Here is a 19,081-nt window from a genome sequence, read left to right as displayed (position 1 = left end):
CGGAAGGCTTTTGCAATACCAAAGCAAATCAAATAACTTCACAAAGGAAAACTCATTTTGAAAGATGTTGGGCATGCCAAAGAGATCAATAGTTCAAAAACACGAACAAGAAAAAGCAGCAACAACAAAAACAAAACAAAACAAAACAAACAAACAAACAAACAAAAGAGAGTAAAAGGACCAATAACGTGTACCTCATCAAGGTTGCCATAAGGAAAACTGTCGGAGTTCATGCGAGACTCTGAGTAAGTTGCCCAGCGGCATTTCACCACATCTCCGTCGGGATCCTCGACAGGGATTCTAAGAAACTGCGGACATCCTTGTTGCAAGCGTACAATAGCAGGGCTTCTTGATACCGGGGAAGAGTTTATTCTTCCGTTGTCTGCTCGACGAGTCAGATTAACGATCGCAGTAACAAGCCATGTTCCGCTGGTATAACGGTACAGAGAAATCCAACAGCAACTGGTGTAACTGACAAACAAGGAAAGCGGATTTTTAGATGCAAATAAACCCGTTATTTAATTATTTTTTCAAATGTGGGAATTAGACCTGGGAGTATTTATATTACTTACAAGAATACCACTGACTTTTCGAGATGTCCGACTCTTGCAGATTCAGTCTAACTAACTATACATTGATGATTTAGATGTAAGTGCCTTAAAAATCGCGAATTCTAACTTCATACTAATTTCGGCTCAAGTCTTATATCAACTTGCTTTGTTTTCTGTTCAGAGATCAGCAAACAAGCTAGTAAACTGAAATGCTAACGCAATCGTGGTTATTGACATATTCAGTACAAATAAGGTGCTTATAACGATTATTTGCTGTTCACCTACTGCAAATGCAGATCACGGTAGCAGGCAAAAAATTTCCTTCATTATTATTCATTCACTGTATGGGAGCGCGCTGGGAGAGAAATCCTAACTCCATTGTCAGAAATACATTCACTGCTGAGGTAGTGGTATCAGCAAATTTTAGTTCATTAATTATCTTATATCTGCTGTAAGACGTCGGACTGGGCGTCTTATTTTCTAATGTGCTACTGTGGACTGCGGACTGCGGACTGCGGACTGCAGACTGCGGACTGCAGTTGCAAGCAACTCTTTACTACAATAGTATTTACATCCACTGTTTGCCCCTTAAAAGCCATCTTGTTTTGTAACGCTTTAAAGAACCCCGTGTTTATAAGTGCGAGCTAGATAACATACCTCACAAGCCATTTGGCATGGAGAGAAGGAAAGTTGTAAGTAAAGTTGTTTTCTCCCATGGACCAATCTTCAACGGAACTGTAGTCGGTACAGCGGAAGCCGGTGTCTGCGATGCGCCTTCCATTGCACTGGGAGCTGTATCCGAAATAATCTACACACTGTGCGTTCCAAGAATCTCCAGATCCGAGTAACCTGCCACTGCTTTTAATACTCTGGTCACAGTTGTATGAAGAGGAGTATGATCGTCGAAAAGCCAGACGAAAGGTGACAAGCATCTAATAAAATGATATTATTAATAATAATAAACCGGCAATAAACAAACAATAGCCATGATTACAGTGATAGTGCTGATAAAAAAAATGTTTAAAGATCTAGGATCTTTATCAATCAAAAGAAAGTAAGCCGATTATATTGAGGAATCTTAAAATTTGAAGAATCCATGCACTGATCATAGAGTTGTCTAGGCAATAATTGATCACTGTATATAATTTAAGTGTACCTTTAGGACAAGTAGTGAAATACTTGGTTTGATTTTGGTTTGATTTTAATTGGGCATGTTTGTTTGTTTCTTTGTTTTATTTTTGGTTTGTTTTGATTTTTTACTCTTAGAAGATACTGGAGAAAGTTCATTTGCGACGAAAACAAAGAAACTTTTACTGTAGTTGGCAAAGCTACTTGTGTTGTTTAAAATTAATTTAGAAGAATATGAGAGTAAAGGGGAGATTAAACTAAGTGAATTTCCTATTAAGCTGTTTCCTGAAAACTGAGAAAAATTACAGTCTAAACCAGACAGAATAAAACCCATTTATGACATCTAAGCAAATTGTCTCCTTAGAATATAGCGGCGTTTTTCGAGTTCTGAGACTTTTTACAATATCGACGTCATGTTAATGAATGTTTAATTCACAGATCACCTGGAAGACAGTCAACCATATTGTAATCCCTACAGCCTAAAACCTGCATGTGCTTCAAAAGCCCAGGTTTATTTCAAGTTAAAATTTTCTCAAAAGCTGTCTATCTGTGTCCTTGTTAAGAAGCAGAGGGGGGGGGGGGGGGGGGCAGTAACGTGCAGGTAAGATGTTTTGATTAGATTTTCAATGCGCAGTCGTTAATTAGTCAATGGCAGGGAACAAAGCCTTTTCTGGCTGAACCTGAAAAGACCGAGATTTTTACAGTACCTTCGTCATGTTAACTGGGGAGTAACGAATGTTTAATTGACAAAACATTTAGTGCTCAGCTCGCCATATTGTGATCCCTACAGCCGGACACTTGTGCTTCAAAAGAGCATAGTTTTGTCAAGTTCTTTAAATTGCAGTGGTTGAGATATTCTCTCCTACGTCAAAACTAAAGATGAATTGATTTGAGTAATGCGATAAATAAAACCGTTAATACTGCAAACAATACTAAAACACTAAATATAACATTTTAAATGTTTAAAAAAATTATAACTATTTTAAGCTATTCCTTGGACAACATGACAATAGTCACGACTTATTTGTTTGGGTTCAAGGCAAGCTAATTGCTCTGCAGCTGTGCCATACAAAAAAGAACTCAACTGAGAGTATCTTAATTGAATTGATTGTTTCGAATATGCATTGTGATTGGCTATCCATGAATTATTTCCCCCGGTTAAATTTCTCACCAAACAAAGGAAAAAAATATTTCTTAGAAATGGACGCAAGTGGCTGAACAAAATTTGCATTGTGAGCATAATTCAAGAAGATACAAAAGATTTAATTCTAGATAACGCGTCATTGAACTTACTAAAACACGGCGGAAAAAGCGATCACTGCTGACAATTTAACATTGTTTTTACCTCAAACCAACAGGCATTGTCAAAAAAAAAAAAAGTGCAAAAACGTCAGGTGTCTGCATGATTACCATAAACGTAAAAATTAGCTTTCTCTTTGTAGAATCCAAGCAGTAAAATCCTTCATTATAGAAGTCTTACAGCCATGGGATAACTTGAAAACAAAGGGATCAGTCTCGCTCCTTCATCTACCGTATCACGTCCGTCAAATGTGCTCTTAAACATTTATTGGCGTGTAGTGTGTCACTAAGTTTAGTCACATATTAATCTATAAAACAAACTGTAGTATGCATCCATTCGGTGTCTCAAGCTCATATCTGTGTAACATTGCAAAACGAACTCCCATACATGGTAGGCTATTAATTTTTTATACTCCCAATCATGTAAAAGACAATTGTCCTTTACCCCTAGTTTCATTTGCTAAAAAGAAAATGGCTGCCTGACACAACGAAGGTAAAATCTCGCCGGACATATATCGCTTGTGGTTTTTGTTTAATGCATACAAGAACATGTATAGTGATGGAGAAGACGGTATTAAAATAGCTTGTTTTACTGCAAAAGAAGGAAGATATACCATAATTTTCTATCAAGCCTGCTGCTAGGGTCATATTTTGATGCAGGTTCGATGCTTTTGACTAAAATAGTTAAAGTAGTAGCCTGAAATTTATACTACATTCTGGTAGCAATACGCTTGGTCAGGTAATTATAACATTTGTAACTTCCAACTGTTTGACTCTGTTGCACTCAAGCTATCCTTACATTTATGACGTTAGAGACAATTGGAGAGCTTATTGAGAAGCAAGGGAAAGCAGATTGTTGGATGCAATAAGTGTTACACCTTGTTAAATGTTTCTAAATCTATTTTCTGTTTCTTTCTTGCTCTGTAATTTGAGCCGCTCTTAAACCAGTTGGCACGACAAAGGTTAAAATGGAAAATCGACCTTCTTCGCTCTATCCATGGAGACATAACCTAGAATCCTTAAAAAATGTGTCTTTTTCTCGAAAAGTATTGTAGTTGCTAAAAAGAAATAAGATTCCATGACAATAATTGTAAGCCAACGTCTAACGTTTTCTAAAAAGAAAGGGTACAATCGCATTTCATTAACATGGAAACCAGAGAGGATCTAGAACCTGCTCAACCATCTTGGCGAATTATTCCTTAGTCCAGCACGTCTACGGCGACATTCAACTTATTTTATCTGAGCCAATGTGTTTTTAGAGGTTCAAGGATTAGCGGCGCTCTCATTCTTTTTACAAGACCAATTCTAACAGAAGCTGTTATCAGAAATGCTACATATTCAATACAATGCACTCTGTTTGGTTTGATAATTTCCTATTTTGCGACTTGATTCATCTTTAATCACTCAAGCGAAAGGAACACTAGACCCTATATTTTATTTCGTTTAAGACGGAGACTGTTGACAATCAGTAGAGCCTCTGTTTCTTCTCGTTTGTTGTTTTGACTGGTTTCTTTGTTTAGTGACTTTGATTGAAAAGATTGATCTTTGCCGGGGGCTTATAATTTCTTAGAAATGGATACAGATGGTTGCGTCTATTGATTCAGGAACCTAATGTGCAAGTTGGAGAGCTTTTGGATTGCGACACAAACATGAAAAGAAGGTCCAAAGAAGCATTAACTACAAACAAGGTTACTTGTCTATTTAGATAGGTAGACCACAGCCCGAAATCTAAACTTTGTATTGCAAATTATTTTTTCTGTCTAATTATAGAACTAGCGTTAAATAACAGACGAAATTGATTAAAACACTAAACTTAAACTTTCCAACAATGTTACTAGATATATATGCAACAATATTTACGGCATAAGCTGCTTCTTGACAACCGAGGAATGTTTCCCTTTACTCTGAACGAATCTTGTCTCTTCAGTTCACTAATGGAGAAAGTAGGTGTCTATCTGTGCATTTTACGTAAAGAAGCGGTGCAAGACAGTAACGTGCTTGTAAGATGGTCTGATTAGCTTCTCAGTGCGCAGTCGTAGTTTGCCAGTGAATGATGGCAAATTTAGATTAATTGAAGCCTTTTCTTGCTTAACCTAAACAGGGTTTTGTCATGGTTTAGTCTAAAAAGAAACGAGTGGCTAATTTTAAGCTTACATTGATCCCTTGGCATCAGTATTTAGACAAAAGTATACCATGTACAACAAGCAGGACACAAGACATTAAGTGTGTACGAAAATCTTAAACAGCGCGGACAGCATCGGACAAAAGAATTAGTACTTTCAGCTTTAAGAAGGTTAGAGATGGGTTTATTCTTTAGATTTAGGGATTGAGGTGTTAACTTAAATTTTGAAAGTGATTGATTATTTCTTTATATAAATATTACATTTTAACCCATTTTGTATAGGTTTAGTCAATTTAGTCGCGATGTCTTTGGAACGGAAATTTCGTGTCAGTGTAAAAAACCCGCTAACTTTGTATAAATTCATTAGTATCGAGACTGCACACCCAGTCAATTTTAGTTAAATGCTGTTATATTCACTTCATTTAACGTATGATTACTTCCCATGAATTGATCGCTTGCCAATTTGTTAAGTGCCCTACCGTGTTGCTGTATGAGTCCGTTGGCGCAAACGAAATGCTTCCATGCCGGAAGTGCGATGCCCCGGCCAATGATAACCGGTGCACCACAAGAAGAGACAGAAAAAATGCTGTAGACCAACCTATCATGTTACTTCGATCGAGTTAAATATTCGCTTCGAGTGTTCCAACCGCTTTCAGCAGGTCAAAGGCAACCTTGATAGCGTCAAAGCACTAGGATGTTCAAAGGTGTGGCTGAACTATTTTATAATTAACTTATCCTTACACTGTCAATCAAATTTGTTCAAGTGTGTATCCTAACAAAACACTGATGGCCTCAAGGTATTTCATTACATGACAGACTGCGGTCTACAGGAAGAGACTTCTTATGTCAAAGTCTCACATGCAACATATTGAACCTTTTATATGCAGTACAATATCTCAGTTCTCTTAAGTTTTGTTTCTCATTTGTTTAGATAATTTTCCTCGCTTCTGAGTGAATGGCACACGCCAAGACAGTAACACATCATGAGGGGTGCGAGTCCACATGTTAAAACTATCTTAAATTTTTTTTTTGGCCAAGGATGTATTGTCTACTTTATCATTGTCCTTTTTATTGTCCGCTTTTCTCCTGGGTTGTTGCATGTAGCATAAATGAAGGTGTCTTGCCATTAAGACTTAGCTTGTGTTAACACCTTATATGCTCTTCCATTGTAATCACCTTGCCATTTGCGTTCTCTTCAATTTTAGGTAGCCAACTTTAATTTGTAGTAACGAGAGAGTGTGCATGCCTATAGTTGGTAAAGCCAGCGACAAACCTGGCGATTTTATAAGCCAATTGCCGCGATCAGCGAAGATCGCAAGGTGTGGCCGGTGCAGCGATCGGATTTTCACCGATCGTCGCGATAGGCGTATAAGATCGCCGATATCTGGCATGTCAGATATCGGCGATTAAATTTGCCGGCATTTGCCAAGTGTACCCTTCCCCGCGATTTTCTACGCTCATCGCTGCCAATCGCCAGGAAAATCGACTAATCCGGTTGGGCGATTTTATGACATGACTTTTCAAAACGCTTCTCGATGGAGCCCGGGAACAAGGTTGAAGTGCCACATCGTCATTCAATGCGCAGTCGTTAATTAGTCAATGGCAGGGAACAAAGCCTTTTCTGGCTGAACCTGAAAAGACCGAGATTTTTACAGTACCTTCGTCATGTTAACTGGGGAGTAACGAATGTTTAATTGTCAAAACATTTAGTGCTCAGCTCGCCATATTGTGATCCCTACAGCCGGACACTTGTGCTTCAAAAGAGCATAGTTTTGTCAAGTTCTTTAAATTGCAGTGGTTGAGATATTCTCTCCTACGTCAAAACTAAAGATTTGAGTAATGCGATAAATAAAACCGTTAATACTGCAATCAATACTAAAACACTAAATATAACATTTCAAATATTTAAAAACATTATAACTATTTTAAGCTATTCCTTGGGCAACATGATAATAGTCACGACTTATTTGTTTGGGTTCAAGGCAAGCTAATTGCTATGCAGCTGTGCCATACAAAAAAGAACTCAACTGAGAGTATCTTAATTGAATTGATTGTTTCGAATATGCATTGTGATTGGCTATCCATGAATTATTTCCCCCGGTTAAATTTCTCACCAAACAAAGGAGAAAAATATTTCTTAGAAATGGACGCAAGTCGGCTGAAAAAAATTTGCATTGTGAGCATAATTCAAGAAGATACTAAAGATTTAATTCTAGATAACGCGTCATTGAATTTACTGAAACACGGCGGAAAAAGCGATCACTGCTGACAATTTAACATTGTTTTTACCTCAAACCAACAGGCATTGTCAAAAAAAAAAAAAAAAAAAAAAAAAAATAGTGCAAAAACGTCAGGTGTCTGCATGATTACCATAAACGTAAAGATTAGCTTTCTCTTTGTAGAATCCAAGCAATAAAATCATTCATTGTAGAAGTCTTACAGCCATGGGATAACTTGAAAACAAAGGGATCAGTCTCGCTCCTTCATCTACCGTATCACGTCCGTCAAATGTGCTCTTAAACATTTATTGGCGTGTAGTGTGTCACTAAGTTTAGTCACATATTAATCTATAAAACAAACTGTAGTATGCATCCATTCGGTGTCTCAAGCTCATATCTGTGTAACATTGCAAAACGAACTCCCATTCATGGTAGGCTATTAATTTTTTGTACTCCCAATGATGTAAAAGACAATTGTCCTTTACCCCTAGTTTCATTTGCTAAAAAGAAAATGGCTGCCTGACACAACGAAGGTAAAATCTCGCCGGACATATATCGCTTGTGGTCTTTGTTTAATGCATACAAGAACATGTATAGTGATGGAGAAGACGGTATGAAAATAACTTGTTTTACTGCAAAAGAAGGAAGATATACCATAATTTTCTATCAAGCCTGCTGCTAGGGTCATATTTTGATGCAGGTTCGATGCTTTTGACTAAAATAGTTAAAGTAGTAGCCTGAAATTTATACTACATTCTGGTAGCAATACGCTTGGTCAGGTAATTATAACATTTGTAACTTCCAACTGTTTGACTCTCTTGCACCCAAGCTATCCTTACATTTATGACGTTAGAGACAATTGGAGAGCTTATTCAGAAGCAAGGGAAAGCAGATTGTTAAATGCAATAAGTGTTACACCTTGTTAAATGTTTCTAAATCTATTTTCTGTTTCTTTCTTGCTCTGTAATTTGAGCCGCTCTTAAACCAGTTGGCACCACAAAGGTGAAAATGGAAAATCGACTTTCTTCGCTCTATCCATGGAGACATAACCTAGAATCCTTAAAAAATGTGTCTTTTTTTCTCGAAAAGTATTGTAGTTGCTAAAAGGAAATTAGATTCCATGACAATAATTGTAAGCCAACGTCTAACGTTTTCTAAAAAGAAAGGGAACAATCGCATTTCATTAACATGGAAACCAGAGAGGACTAGCAACTGCTCAACCATCTTGGCGAATTATTCCTTAGTCCAGCACGTCTACGGCGACATTTAACTTATTTTACCTCAGCCAATGTGTTTTTAGAGGTTCAAGGATTAGCGGCGCTCTCATTCTTTTTACAAAACCAATTCTAACAGAAGCTGTTATCAGAAATGCTACATATTCAATACAATGCACTCTGTTTGGTTTGATAATTTCCTATTTTGCGACTTGATTCATCTTTAATCACTCAAGCGAAAGGAACACTAGACCCTATATTTTATTTCGTTTAAGACGGAGACTGTTGACAATCAGTAGAGCCATTGTCTCTTCTCGTTCGTTGTTTTGACTGGTTTCTTTGTTTAGTGACTTTGATTGAAAAGATTGATCTTTGCCGGAGGCTTATAATTTCTTAGAAATGGATACAGATGGTTGCGTCTATTGATTCAGGAACCTAATTTGCAAGTTGGAGAGCTTTTAGATTGCGACACAAACATGAAGAGAAGGTGCAAAGAAGCATTAACTACAAACAAGGTTACTTGTCTATTTAGATAGGTAGACCACAGCCCGAAATCTAAACTTTGTATTGCAAATTATTTTTTCTGTCTAATTATAGAACTAGCGTTAAATAACAGACGAAATTGATTAAAACACTAAACTTAAACTTTCCAACAATGTTTCTAGATATATATATATATATATATATATATATATATATATATATATATATATATATATATATATATATATATGCAACAATATTTAAGGCATATGCTGCTTCTTGACAACCGAGGAATGTTTCCCTTTACTCTGAACGAATCTTGTCTCTTCAGTTCACTAGTGGAGAAAGTAGGTGTCTATCTGTGCATTTTACGTAAAGAAGCGGTGCAAGACAGTAACGTGCTTGTAAGATGTTCTGATTAGCTTCTAGGTGCGCAGTCGTAGTTTGCCAGTGAATGATGGCAAATTGAGAGTAATTGACGTTTTTTCTTGCTTAACCTAAACAGGGTTTTGTCATGGTTTAGTCTAAAAAGAAATGAGTGGCTAATTTTAAGCTTACATTGATCCCTTGGCATCAGTATTTAGACAAAAATATACCATGTACAACAAGCAGGACACAAGTCATTAAGTGTGTACGAAAATCTTAAACAGCGCGGACAGCATCGGACTAAAGAATTAGTACTTTCAGCTTTAAGAAGGTTAGAGATGGGTTTATTCTTTAGATTTAGGGATTGAGGTGTTGACTTGAATTTTGAAAGTGATTGATTATTTCTTTATATAAATATTACATTTTAATCCCTTTTGTATAGGTTTAGTCAATTTAGTCGCGATGTCTTTGGAACGGAAATTTCGTGTCAGTGTAAAAAACCCATTAACTTTGTATAAATTCATTAGTATCGAGACTGCACACCCATTCAGTTATAGTTAAATGCTGTTATATTTACTTCACTTAATGTATGATTACTTCCCATGAGTTGATCGCTTGCGAATTTGTTAACTGCCCTACCGTGTTGCTGTATGAGTCCGTTGGCGCAAACGAAATGCTTCCATGCCGGAAGTGCGATGCCCCGGCCAATGATAACCGGTGCACCACAAGAAGAGACAGAAAAAATACTGTAGACCAACCTATCATGTTACTTCGATCGAGTTAAATATTCGCTTCGAGTGTTCTAACTGCTTTTAGCAGGTCAAAGGCAACCTTGATAGCGTCAAAGCACTAGGATGTTCAAAGGTGTGGCTGAACTATTTTATAATTAACTTATCCTTACACTGTCAATCAAATTTGTTCAAGTGTGTATCCTAACAAAACACTGATGGCCTCAAGGTATTTCATTACATGACAGACTACGGTCTACAGGAAGAGACTTCTTATGTCGAAGTCTCACATGCAACATATCTAACCTTTTATATGCAGTACAATATCTCAGTTCTCTTAAGTTTTGTTTCTCATTTGTTTAGATAATTTTCCTCGCTTCTGAGTGAATGGCACACGCCAAGACAGTAACACATCATGAGGGGTGCGAGTCCACATGTTAAAACTATCTTAAATTTTTTTTTTGGCTAAGGATGTATTGTCTACTTTATCATTGTCCTTTTTATTGTCCGCTTTTCTCCTGGGTTGTTGCATGTAGCATAAATGAAGGTGTCTTGCCATTAAGACTTAGCTTGTGTTAACACCTTATATGCTCTTCCATTGTAATCACCTTGCCATTTGCGTTCTCTTCAATTTTAGGTAGCCAACTTTAATTTGTAGTAACGAGAGAGTGTGCATGCCTATAGTTGGTAAAGCCAGCGACACACCTGGCGATTTTATAAGCCAATTGCCGCGATCAGCGAAGATCGCAAGGTGTGGCCGGTGCAGCGATCGGATTTTCACCGATCGTCGCGATAGGCGTATAAGATCGCCGATATCTGGCATGTCAGATATCGGCGATTAAATTTGCTGGCATTTGCCAAGTGTACCCTTCCCCGCGATTTTCTACGCTCATCGCTGCCAATCGCCAGGAAAATCGACTAATCCGGTTGGGCGATTTTATGACATGACTTTTCAAAACGCTTCTCGATGGAGCCCGGGAACAAGGTTGAAGTGCCACATCGTCATTCAATGCGCAGTCGTTAATTAGTCAATGGCAGGGAACAAAGCCTTCTCTGGCTGAACCTGAAAAGACCGAGATTTTTACAGTACCTTCGTCATGTTAACTGGGGAGTAACGAATGTTTAATTGTCAAAACATTTAGTGCTCAGCTCGCCATATTGTGATCCCTACAGCCGGACACTTGTGCTTCAAAAGAGCATAGTTTTGTCAAGTTCTTTAAATTGCAGTAGTTGAGATATTCTCTCCTACGTCAAAACTAAAGATGAATTGATTTGAGTTATGCGATAAATAAAACCGTTAATACTGCAATCAATACTAAAACACTAAATATAACATTTTAAATGTTTAAAAACATTATAACTATTTTAAGCTATTCCTTGGACAACATGATAATAGTCACGACTTATTTGTTTGGGTTCAAGGCAAGCTAATTGCTATGCAGCTGTGCCATACAAAAAAGAACTCAACTGAGAGTAACTTAATTGAATTGATTGTTTCGAATATGCATTGTGATTGGCTATCCATGAATTATTTCCCCCGGTTAAATTTCTCACCAAACAAAGGAAAAAAATATTTCTTAGAAATGGACGCAAGTGGCTGAACAAAATTTGCATTGTGAGCATAATTCAAGAAGATACAAAAGATTTAATTCTAGATAACGCGTCATTGAATTTACTGAAACACGGCGGAAAAAGCGATCACTGCTGACAATTTAACATTGTTTTTACCTCAAACCAACAGGCATTGTCAAAAAAAAAAAAAAAAAAAAAAAAGTGCAAAAACGTCAGGTGTCTGCATGATTACCATAAAAGTAAAGATTAGCTTTCTCTTTGTAGAATCCAAGCAGTAAAATCCTTCATTATAGAAGTCTTACAGCCATGGGATAACTTGAAAACAAAGGGATCAGTCTCGCTCCTTCATCTACCGTATCACGTCCGTCAAATGTGCTCTTAAACATTTATTGGCGTGTAGTGTGTCACTAAGTTTAGTCACATATTAATCTATAAAACAAACTGTAGTATGCATCCATTCGGTGTCTCAAGCTCATATCTGTGTAACATTGCAAAACGAACTCCCATACATGGTAGGCTATTAATTTTTTTATACTCCCGATGATGTAAAAGACAATTGTCCTTTACCCCTAGTTTCATTTGCTAAAAAGAAAATGGCTGCCTGACACAACGAAGGTAAAATCTCGCCGGATATATATCGCTTGTGGTCTTTGTTTAATGCATACAAAAACATGTATAGTGATGGAGAAGACGGTATGAAAATAGCTTGTTTTACTGCAAAAGAAGGAAGATATACCATAATTTTCTATCAAGCCTGCTGCTAGGGTCATATTTTGATGCAGGTTCGATGCTTTTGACTAAAATAGTTAAAGTAGTAGCCTGAAATTTATACTACATTCTGGTAGCAATACGCTTGGTCAGGTAATTATAACATTTGTAACTTCCAACTGTTTGACTCTCTTGCACCCAAGCTATCCTTACATTTATGACGTTAGAGACAATTGGAGAGCTTATTGAGAAGGAAGGGAAAGCAGATTGTTGGATGCAATAAGTGTTACACCTTGTTAAATGTTTCTAAATCTATTTTCTGTTTTTTTCTTGCTCTGTAATTTGAGCCGCTCTTAAACCAGTTGGCACGACAAAGGTTAAAATGGAAAATCGACCTTCTTCGCTCTATCCATGGAGACATAACCTAGAATCCTTAAAAAATGTGTCTTTTTCTCGAAAAGTATTGTAGTTGCTGAAAGGAAATTAGATTCCATGACAACAATTGTAAGCCAACGTCTAACGTTTTCTTAAAAGAAAGGGAACAATTGCATTTCATTAACATGGAAACCAGAGAGGATCTAGCAACTGCTCAACCATCTTGGCGAATTATTCCTTAGTCCAGCACGTCTACGGCGACATTTAACTTATTTTACCTCAGCCAATGTGTTTTTAGAGGTTCAAGGATTAGCGGCGCTCTCATTCTTTTTACAAGACCAATTCTAACAGAAGCTGTTATCAGAAATGCTACATATTCAATACAATGCACTCTGTTTGGTTTGATAATTTCCTATTTTGCGACTTGATTCATCTTTAATCACTCACGCGAAAGGAACACTAGACCCTATATTTTATTTCGTTTAAGACGGAGACTGTTGACAATCAGTAGAGCCTCTGTCTCTTCTCGTTTGTTGTTTTGACTGGTTTCTTTGTTTAGTGACTTTGATTGAAAATATTGATCTTTGCCGGGGGCTTATTATTTCTTAGAAATGGACACAGATGGTTGCGTCTATTGATTCAGGAACCTAATTTGCAAGTTGGAGAGCTTTTAGATTGCGGCACAAACATGAAGAGAAGGTCCAAAGAAGCATTAACTACAAACAAGGTTACTTGTCTATTTAGATAGGTAGACCACAGCCCGAAATCTAAACTTTGTATTGCAAATTATTTTTTCTGTCTAATTATAGAACTAGCGTTAAATAACAGACGAAATTGATTAATACACTAAACTTAAACTTTCCAACAATGTTACTAGATATATATGCAACAATATTTACGGCATAAGCTGCTTCTTGACAACCGAGGAATGTTTCCCTTCACTCTGAACGAATCTTGTCTCTTCAGTTCACTAGTGGAGAAAGTAGGTGTCTATCTGTGCATTTTACGTAAAGAAGCGGTGCAAGACAGTAACGTGCTTGTAAGATGTTCTGATTAGCTTCTAGGTGCGCAGTCGTAGTTTGCCAGTGAATGATGGCAAATTGAGAGTAATTGAAGCCTTTTCTTGCTTAACCTAAACAGGGTTTTGTTATGGTTTAGTCTAAAAAGAAATGAGTGGCTAATTTTAAGCTTACATTGATCCCTTGGCATCAGTATTTAGACAAAAGTATAACATGTACAACAAGCAGGACACAAGTCATTAAGTGTGTACGAAAATCTTAAACAGCGCGGACAGCATCGGACAAAAGAATTAGTACTTTCAGCTTTAAGAAGGGTTCATTCTTTAGATTTAGGGATTGGGGTGTTAACCTAAATTTTGAAAGTGATTGATTATTTCTTTATATAAATATTACATTTTAACCCCTTTTGTATAGGTTTAGTCAATTTAGTCGCGATGTCTTTGGAACGGAAATTTCGTGTCAGTGTAAAAAACCTATTAACTTATTATAAATTCATTAATATCGAGACTGCACACCCATTCAGTTATAGTTAAATGCTGTTATATTCACTTCACTTAACGTATGATTACTTCCCATGAATTGATCGCTTGCGAATTTGTTAACTGCCCTACCGTGTTGCTGTATGAGTCCGTTGGCGCAAACGAAATGCTTCCATGCCGGAAGTGCGATGCCCCGGCCAATGATAACCGGTGCACCACAAGAAGAAACAGAAGAAACGCTGTAGACCAACCTATCATGTTACTTCGATCGAGTTAAATATTCGCTTCGAGTGTTCCAACTGCTTTCAGCAGGTCAAAGGCAACCTGGATAGCGTTAAAGCACTAGGGTGTTCAAAGGTGTGGCTGAACTATTTTATAATTAACTTATCCTTACACTGTCAATCAAATTCGTTTAAACGTGTATCTTAACCAAACAGTGATGACCTTAAGGTACAGTCTACAGGAAGAGACTTCTTATGTCGATATAACACATGTAAAATATCATATGTAAGATATATGCTGTACAATATTTCAGTTCTCTTCAGTTTGTTTCTCATTTGTTTCGATAATTTACCTCGCTTCTGATTGAACTGCCCACACCAAGAAAGTAACAGGTCATGAGATGTATGAGTCTGCATGTTGCCAAGGATGTATTGTTCATTTTCCATTGTCCTTTTCACTGTCTACTTTTTTACTCGTGGATATGCTTTAGCATCACGAGTGATAGGGACGTTCGGTATGCAAATGAATCACTCACTCCGGTGTGGAAGTGGAATAATAGCCAATCCCACGTCGGAAAGAAGCGACACCCGGAAATACGTCGTCGATCGCAGGTTAGATTTCTGTGGGTCGCCATTGCATGGCCTTTTTTTTCTTTTTTATTGCTTTGAACGCATTCTCGCTGCATTCCTTATCATTAGAAGGAAATGTCTGACGAAGTGACGAATTGGTGTTCTTCGAAGGTGAAGGAAAAGATTCTCAACAAATTTGCACATTGATACAATTAAGAGCGATTTGTGGACCGCCTCCACTCACAGAGGCGTAAATCTTGATGTGGAAGTCGAATCGACGGTAGGTGAGAAGACAGCAGTTTGTGACCTTTCATGTATTGTTAAATTATGCGTTGAATTTTCTTGTACTACAAGCACATACGAATAATTCCGCTACGCTCAAGACGAAATAATTGAACATTTTCTTTGCCGTACGCAGGTCGCGTCGGGCTACGGAATATAATCGTTGACTATTGTTATCTGCGATGTAATTACCACTTTCTGCTTCATTTTCCCGTAAAAAAGCCACACTTAAAGAAATAAAAAAGAGATTTGAGGATCACAGTTGCCTTTCTACACCGTTTAGGAATACTTGTACTATGCGAAGTACGACTGGGGGATACGAGCATGTGAATGTCAGTGTGCTAATTTTCTTCTGGTGAAGTCACAATTTAACTTTTTAATTCACGAGTCTTTCACCGTCATGAATTTATTTATTTTCAGTATGTTTTACAAAAACGGGGCAAGTTCTTAATAAACTGATATCATTCAGGAAGTGTTCTGTTGCGGCTCTAAAATGACCAAGATCATGATAAAAAATAAATGCTACAGTTGTCGGAAAGCTATTTACATGTAAGGTAAATAATTTGAATATCCTTTACATGCAAATAGGGCATTGTACCTTGTGCGATCGAGACCTGAAACGCAAAATCTTCAAACTCAAACCGATCCATTCGACCAAAAATATCCGGAAATTCTGGTACAAAATCAAAATGGAACGGCAATTTTCAAAAGTCAGTTCGTTACGAAATCTTTTGGCATTTCATTTCGATCAGACACTAGGCTCTAGCTACTCCAGCAGTGACCGACATTAATTACAATGAAATGTGTTCCCTTCTTACTTCGCCCGAGATGCTTAAGAATTCTTTCCTCAAGGTGTTTGCTTTGAGCGCTTACCATTTGAATGAAATTTTCGGTAATTCCGGGGAGAATTCAAATGGAACGGTTCATCCCGGTGGAATGTTTTCGGAAAAAAGGTAATACCTTTCGAGGTATTGCCTTTTTCTCGCTTTTACCGGAATTCCCGGAAATTTTTGTACCATTTGTTCACACTTACTAGTGCCAGGCTCTTCACGGTCATACTTCCGAGAAAGAATTCTAAAGATCTGAAAGATTACGGCAGATTTCCAAAACGTTTATCGATGCAATGTGTGTCTTTTCTCATCGGTAACGTTGGCGGACGTTTTTAAGTAACCCGATGCATTACTCTTGTGACACTGCTAAATGTAACGTTAAATCTATCAGCAACAAGTCGTACACTCTCCTGGTTCGCCATACACCAAAGGTAAATTAAAGTTTGCTTCCTTGGGTCAATACATGTCTTCCGAGTGGGTTTCCAGCAGGTATATTTCCAGTAGCCGTGACCTCCCTCACCACAATTTCAGATGTTGCCCTCTGCATACGAAAATGAGCTTTAAATTCATCCAGAGAATACGTTGCTATCGTTTGCTCGAAATATCCAAGGATTCGATTTAAATTTCTCCTTGCAAATATGGATGCTGCAGCAGCCAAAACGATGAAATCGTCGTCTTCTTCTCCAAAAAAATAATTTTCCAAGTCGTCCGCTAAATGTCTAACATGACGGGAAGTTCAGCCGCCATGTTTCTTGTTGATACGTACCCAGACCCCGGCCCACTGGCATCCGAAACTTCCCATCAAATGATACGGCTCAATCCGTTCCGTTTCCTTAGTGCGAAAAAGTGCATTTCCATTTGTTCAGAAAAAACTACCGAAAATTCCATTCAAATGGTAAGCGCTCTTTGATAACGGAGAAAACATTGCCCCTTCCATTGATCAGTCGTCGGGTAAGTCGAAAACAAAGAATTAAGTGAAAATATAGTTGATGGAAAGTTCTGTTTCCTAAAACGGTAAAAATGCACTTACAACTCCATCGATATCGTGGAAGAACAGAATCATTCGTCGAGGACGATTACCAGCCCTTTGAGGTTGAACGAAGGAATATCAAAGGATAATAAGTACTAGGCACAGAGTGATGTCTCGCGCGCTCGGATTTCTAGCAGGGGCACCCAACGGATCGTTATAGTAAATTTTCTGTTCCGAAGGCCCTTACAATTTTCTAAAGGGAATTTTCACCTCGAACTTTCGTGATATGGGAAATTTAAGGCCTGGTGTTTTCGGATTGATAAAAATGTCGCTTCGGGTACCGACAAAAGGTCAGCTAAGATTTTCGGAAAGAAAATAAGACCTAAGGTTTGCGGGAAATGGACAAAAATGTCCTAGTAATTTCGAAAAGACTCAAGTTCCCCCAGAAAGACCGAACAGATAAAAATATTATAGCGCAGCCTAAAATGAACCTACAGAGCTTTAAAGGCAAACTGATCACCCTCCCCCCTGGAAAATCAAATACCTTCCATTCTGAGGTGTAGTCCAACCCTTAAAGTAAAATTGCTTATTTTTATATCTGGTCATATAGGGCAAAGAAATCCTTCCACTAGTATTAAAAGTCTTTTATTAGGTGAGGGACTGGGAACATCCACCCCAAGGACAAATTTGAAGATAGGAGGCAGCCACAAACAGCTGCATAACATTTGAATCCTCAAAACCAAAAAAGAAATGGTGACGCCTCCCCCAAGGACATACCCCAAATTTGCCTTCCTTGTTTGATTCCTCCTTTACCCAAATACCTCAAGTCTAAGTGGAAATGTGCTGCCCACGCTGTCAAACCCTGACCCTCTTTATGACAAAAATATTTGTAATTCTCTAATCCTGTTTATGACATGAATCAATTTTTCGAAAAAGAAAAAAATATAATTTTCTTACATTGCTAATCCGTTTTAACGATTTGTGTATAGTCAGAGAAAAATAGTTGCATTCCTTCTCCCCTCCCCCACCCACCCTCCATGGGGGACAAACGCGTGAAGAGCCCTAGGGGCGTCTCCGCCATTCACGGCATCACCGTCACTATTACATTTGAAAGACCATTCCAAACTATTATAAATCAAAGCCACCTTTCAGTTAAACCCATGGCATCAACGGCCACTTCCATCGCCATATCCACGAGTTAACGATAGTGCCCCTTTGATTCGTCTTCGAGCGAAAACGGAAGTAATGGAAGAAATTAGCAGTCAAAACCTAGAAGATTTGGACAAATTAGAAGCAAAACGTCAGGCGGAAAATACAAAGAGAGCCACTACACGGAGAATCAAAAAATTCAAGAAATGGTGCGACAAACGAAAGCTGAAAGTTGACTTCAATTATGTAACACCGGTTGGGCTAAATGAATTACTGCGGAAATTCTACAATGAAGTTAAATTGGAACAAGACGCATATCTGCTTGAACTTGGGCTTCTTTCCTGGCATATCCAGCTGTAAACGCCAGGGCCCAGTTGCTCGAAGCATGGTTAGCGCTAACCATTGGTTAAGAGGTATTAAAACCTATAGGTTGTCATGGCATTTAACCCGGGTTAGTAACTATGCTTCGAGCAACTGGGCCCAGAAAGTTGACATGATAAAATCTCAGTTCTAATTTGTCGATTGTTTTACAACTCAAGCATAGTACAAGCAAGTATATTGTAAGCACTGTATATTGCTGGTCTAAATTTTACCCTCTGTCCGTTTTTTACGCCCGGTCTGTAGTCTGCGTTTTACACTGACCGATTAAGAACAAGTAATAAATTTTAGAGTCGAATAAAGGTTCTGACAGTAAAATCCGAGCTTTCAACCTGAGATTTTATTGCATTCATGACCGATCAATTCGTGTGCATCTATCTGGCCAACAAGATTTAGAAAAGTGGGCAGAGATATCTTG

The 19,081-nt window shown here is 37.9% G+C and overlaps 1 protein-coding gene and 1 long non-coding RNA gene across 17 annotated transcripts in view; one reads left to right on the top strand and one right to left on the bottom strand.

The window, feature by feature from the left end:
• Positions 1 to 19,081, bottom strand: part of LOC146488332 (scavenger receptor cysteine-rich domain-containing protein DMBT1-like) — a 248,755-nt gene that overhangs the window by 92,117 nt on the left and 137,557 nt on the right. For 2 of the 16 annotated variants that reach the window (XM_085123701.1, XM_085123713.1), the window contains exons 1-3: positions 5,580 to 5,771; positions 1,209 to 1,483; positions 195 to 471 (exon numbers count right to left, since the gene is read on the bottom strand). The exons of the other annotated variants lie outside the window; for them this stretch is intronic. In XM_085123701.1, the coding sequence (XP_084979827.1) occupies positions 195 to 471; positions 1,209 to 1,483; positions 5,580 to 5,705 (678 nt within the window). In that variant the 5' untranslated portion in view covers positions 5,706 to 5,771. Of the gene's footprint in view, positions 1 to 194; positions 472 to 1,208; positions 1,484 to 5,579; positions 5,772 to 19,081 lie in introns of those variants that run through there. 16 annotated transcript variants of the gene reach the window in all.
• The window catches only part of LOC146488333 (uncharacterized), a 152,380-nt gene that overhangs the window by 30,218 nt on the left and 103,081 nt on the right, over positions 1 to 19,081 (top strand). The window lies entirely within an intron of this gene.

The sequence above is a fragment of the Pavona decussata genome, unplaced genomic scaffold (assembly GCF_977016875.1).
Source record: "Pavona decussata unplaced genomic scaffold, jaPavDecu1.1 SCAFFOLD_11, whole genome shotgun sequence".
Lineage (NCBI taxonomy): Eukaryota > Metazoa > Cnidaria > Anthozoa > Scleractinia > Agariciidae > Pavona > Pavona decussata.
The sequence above is the reverse complement of the archived record's forward strand: the minus strand, read 5'-3'. Positions and strand labels throughout refer to the sequence as shown.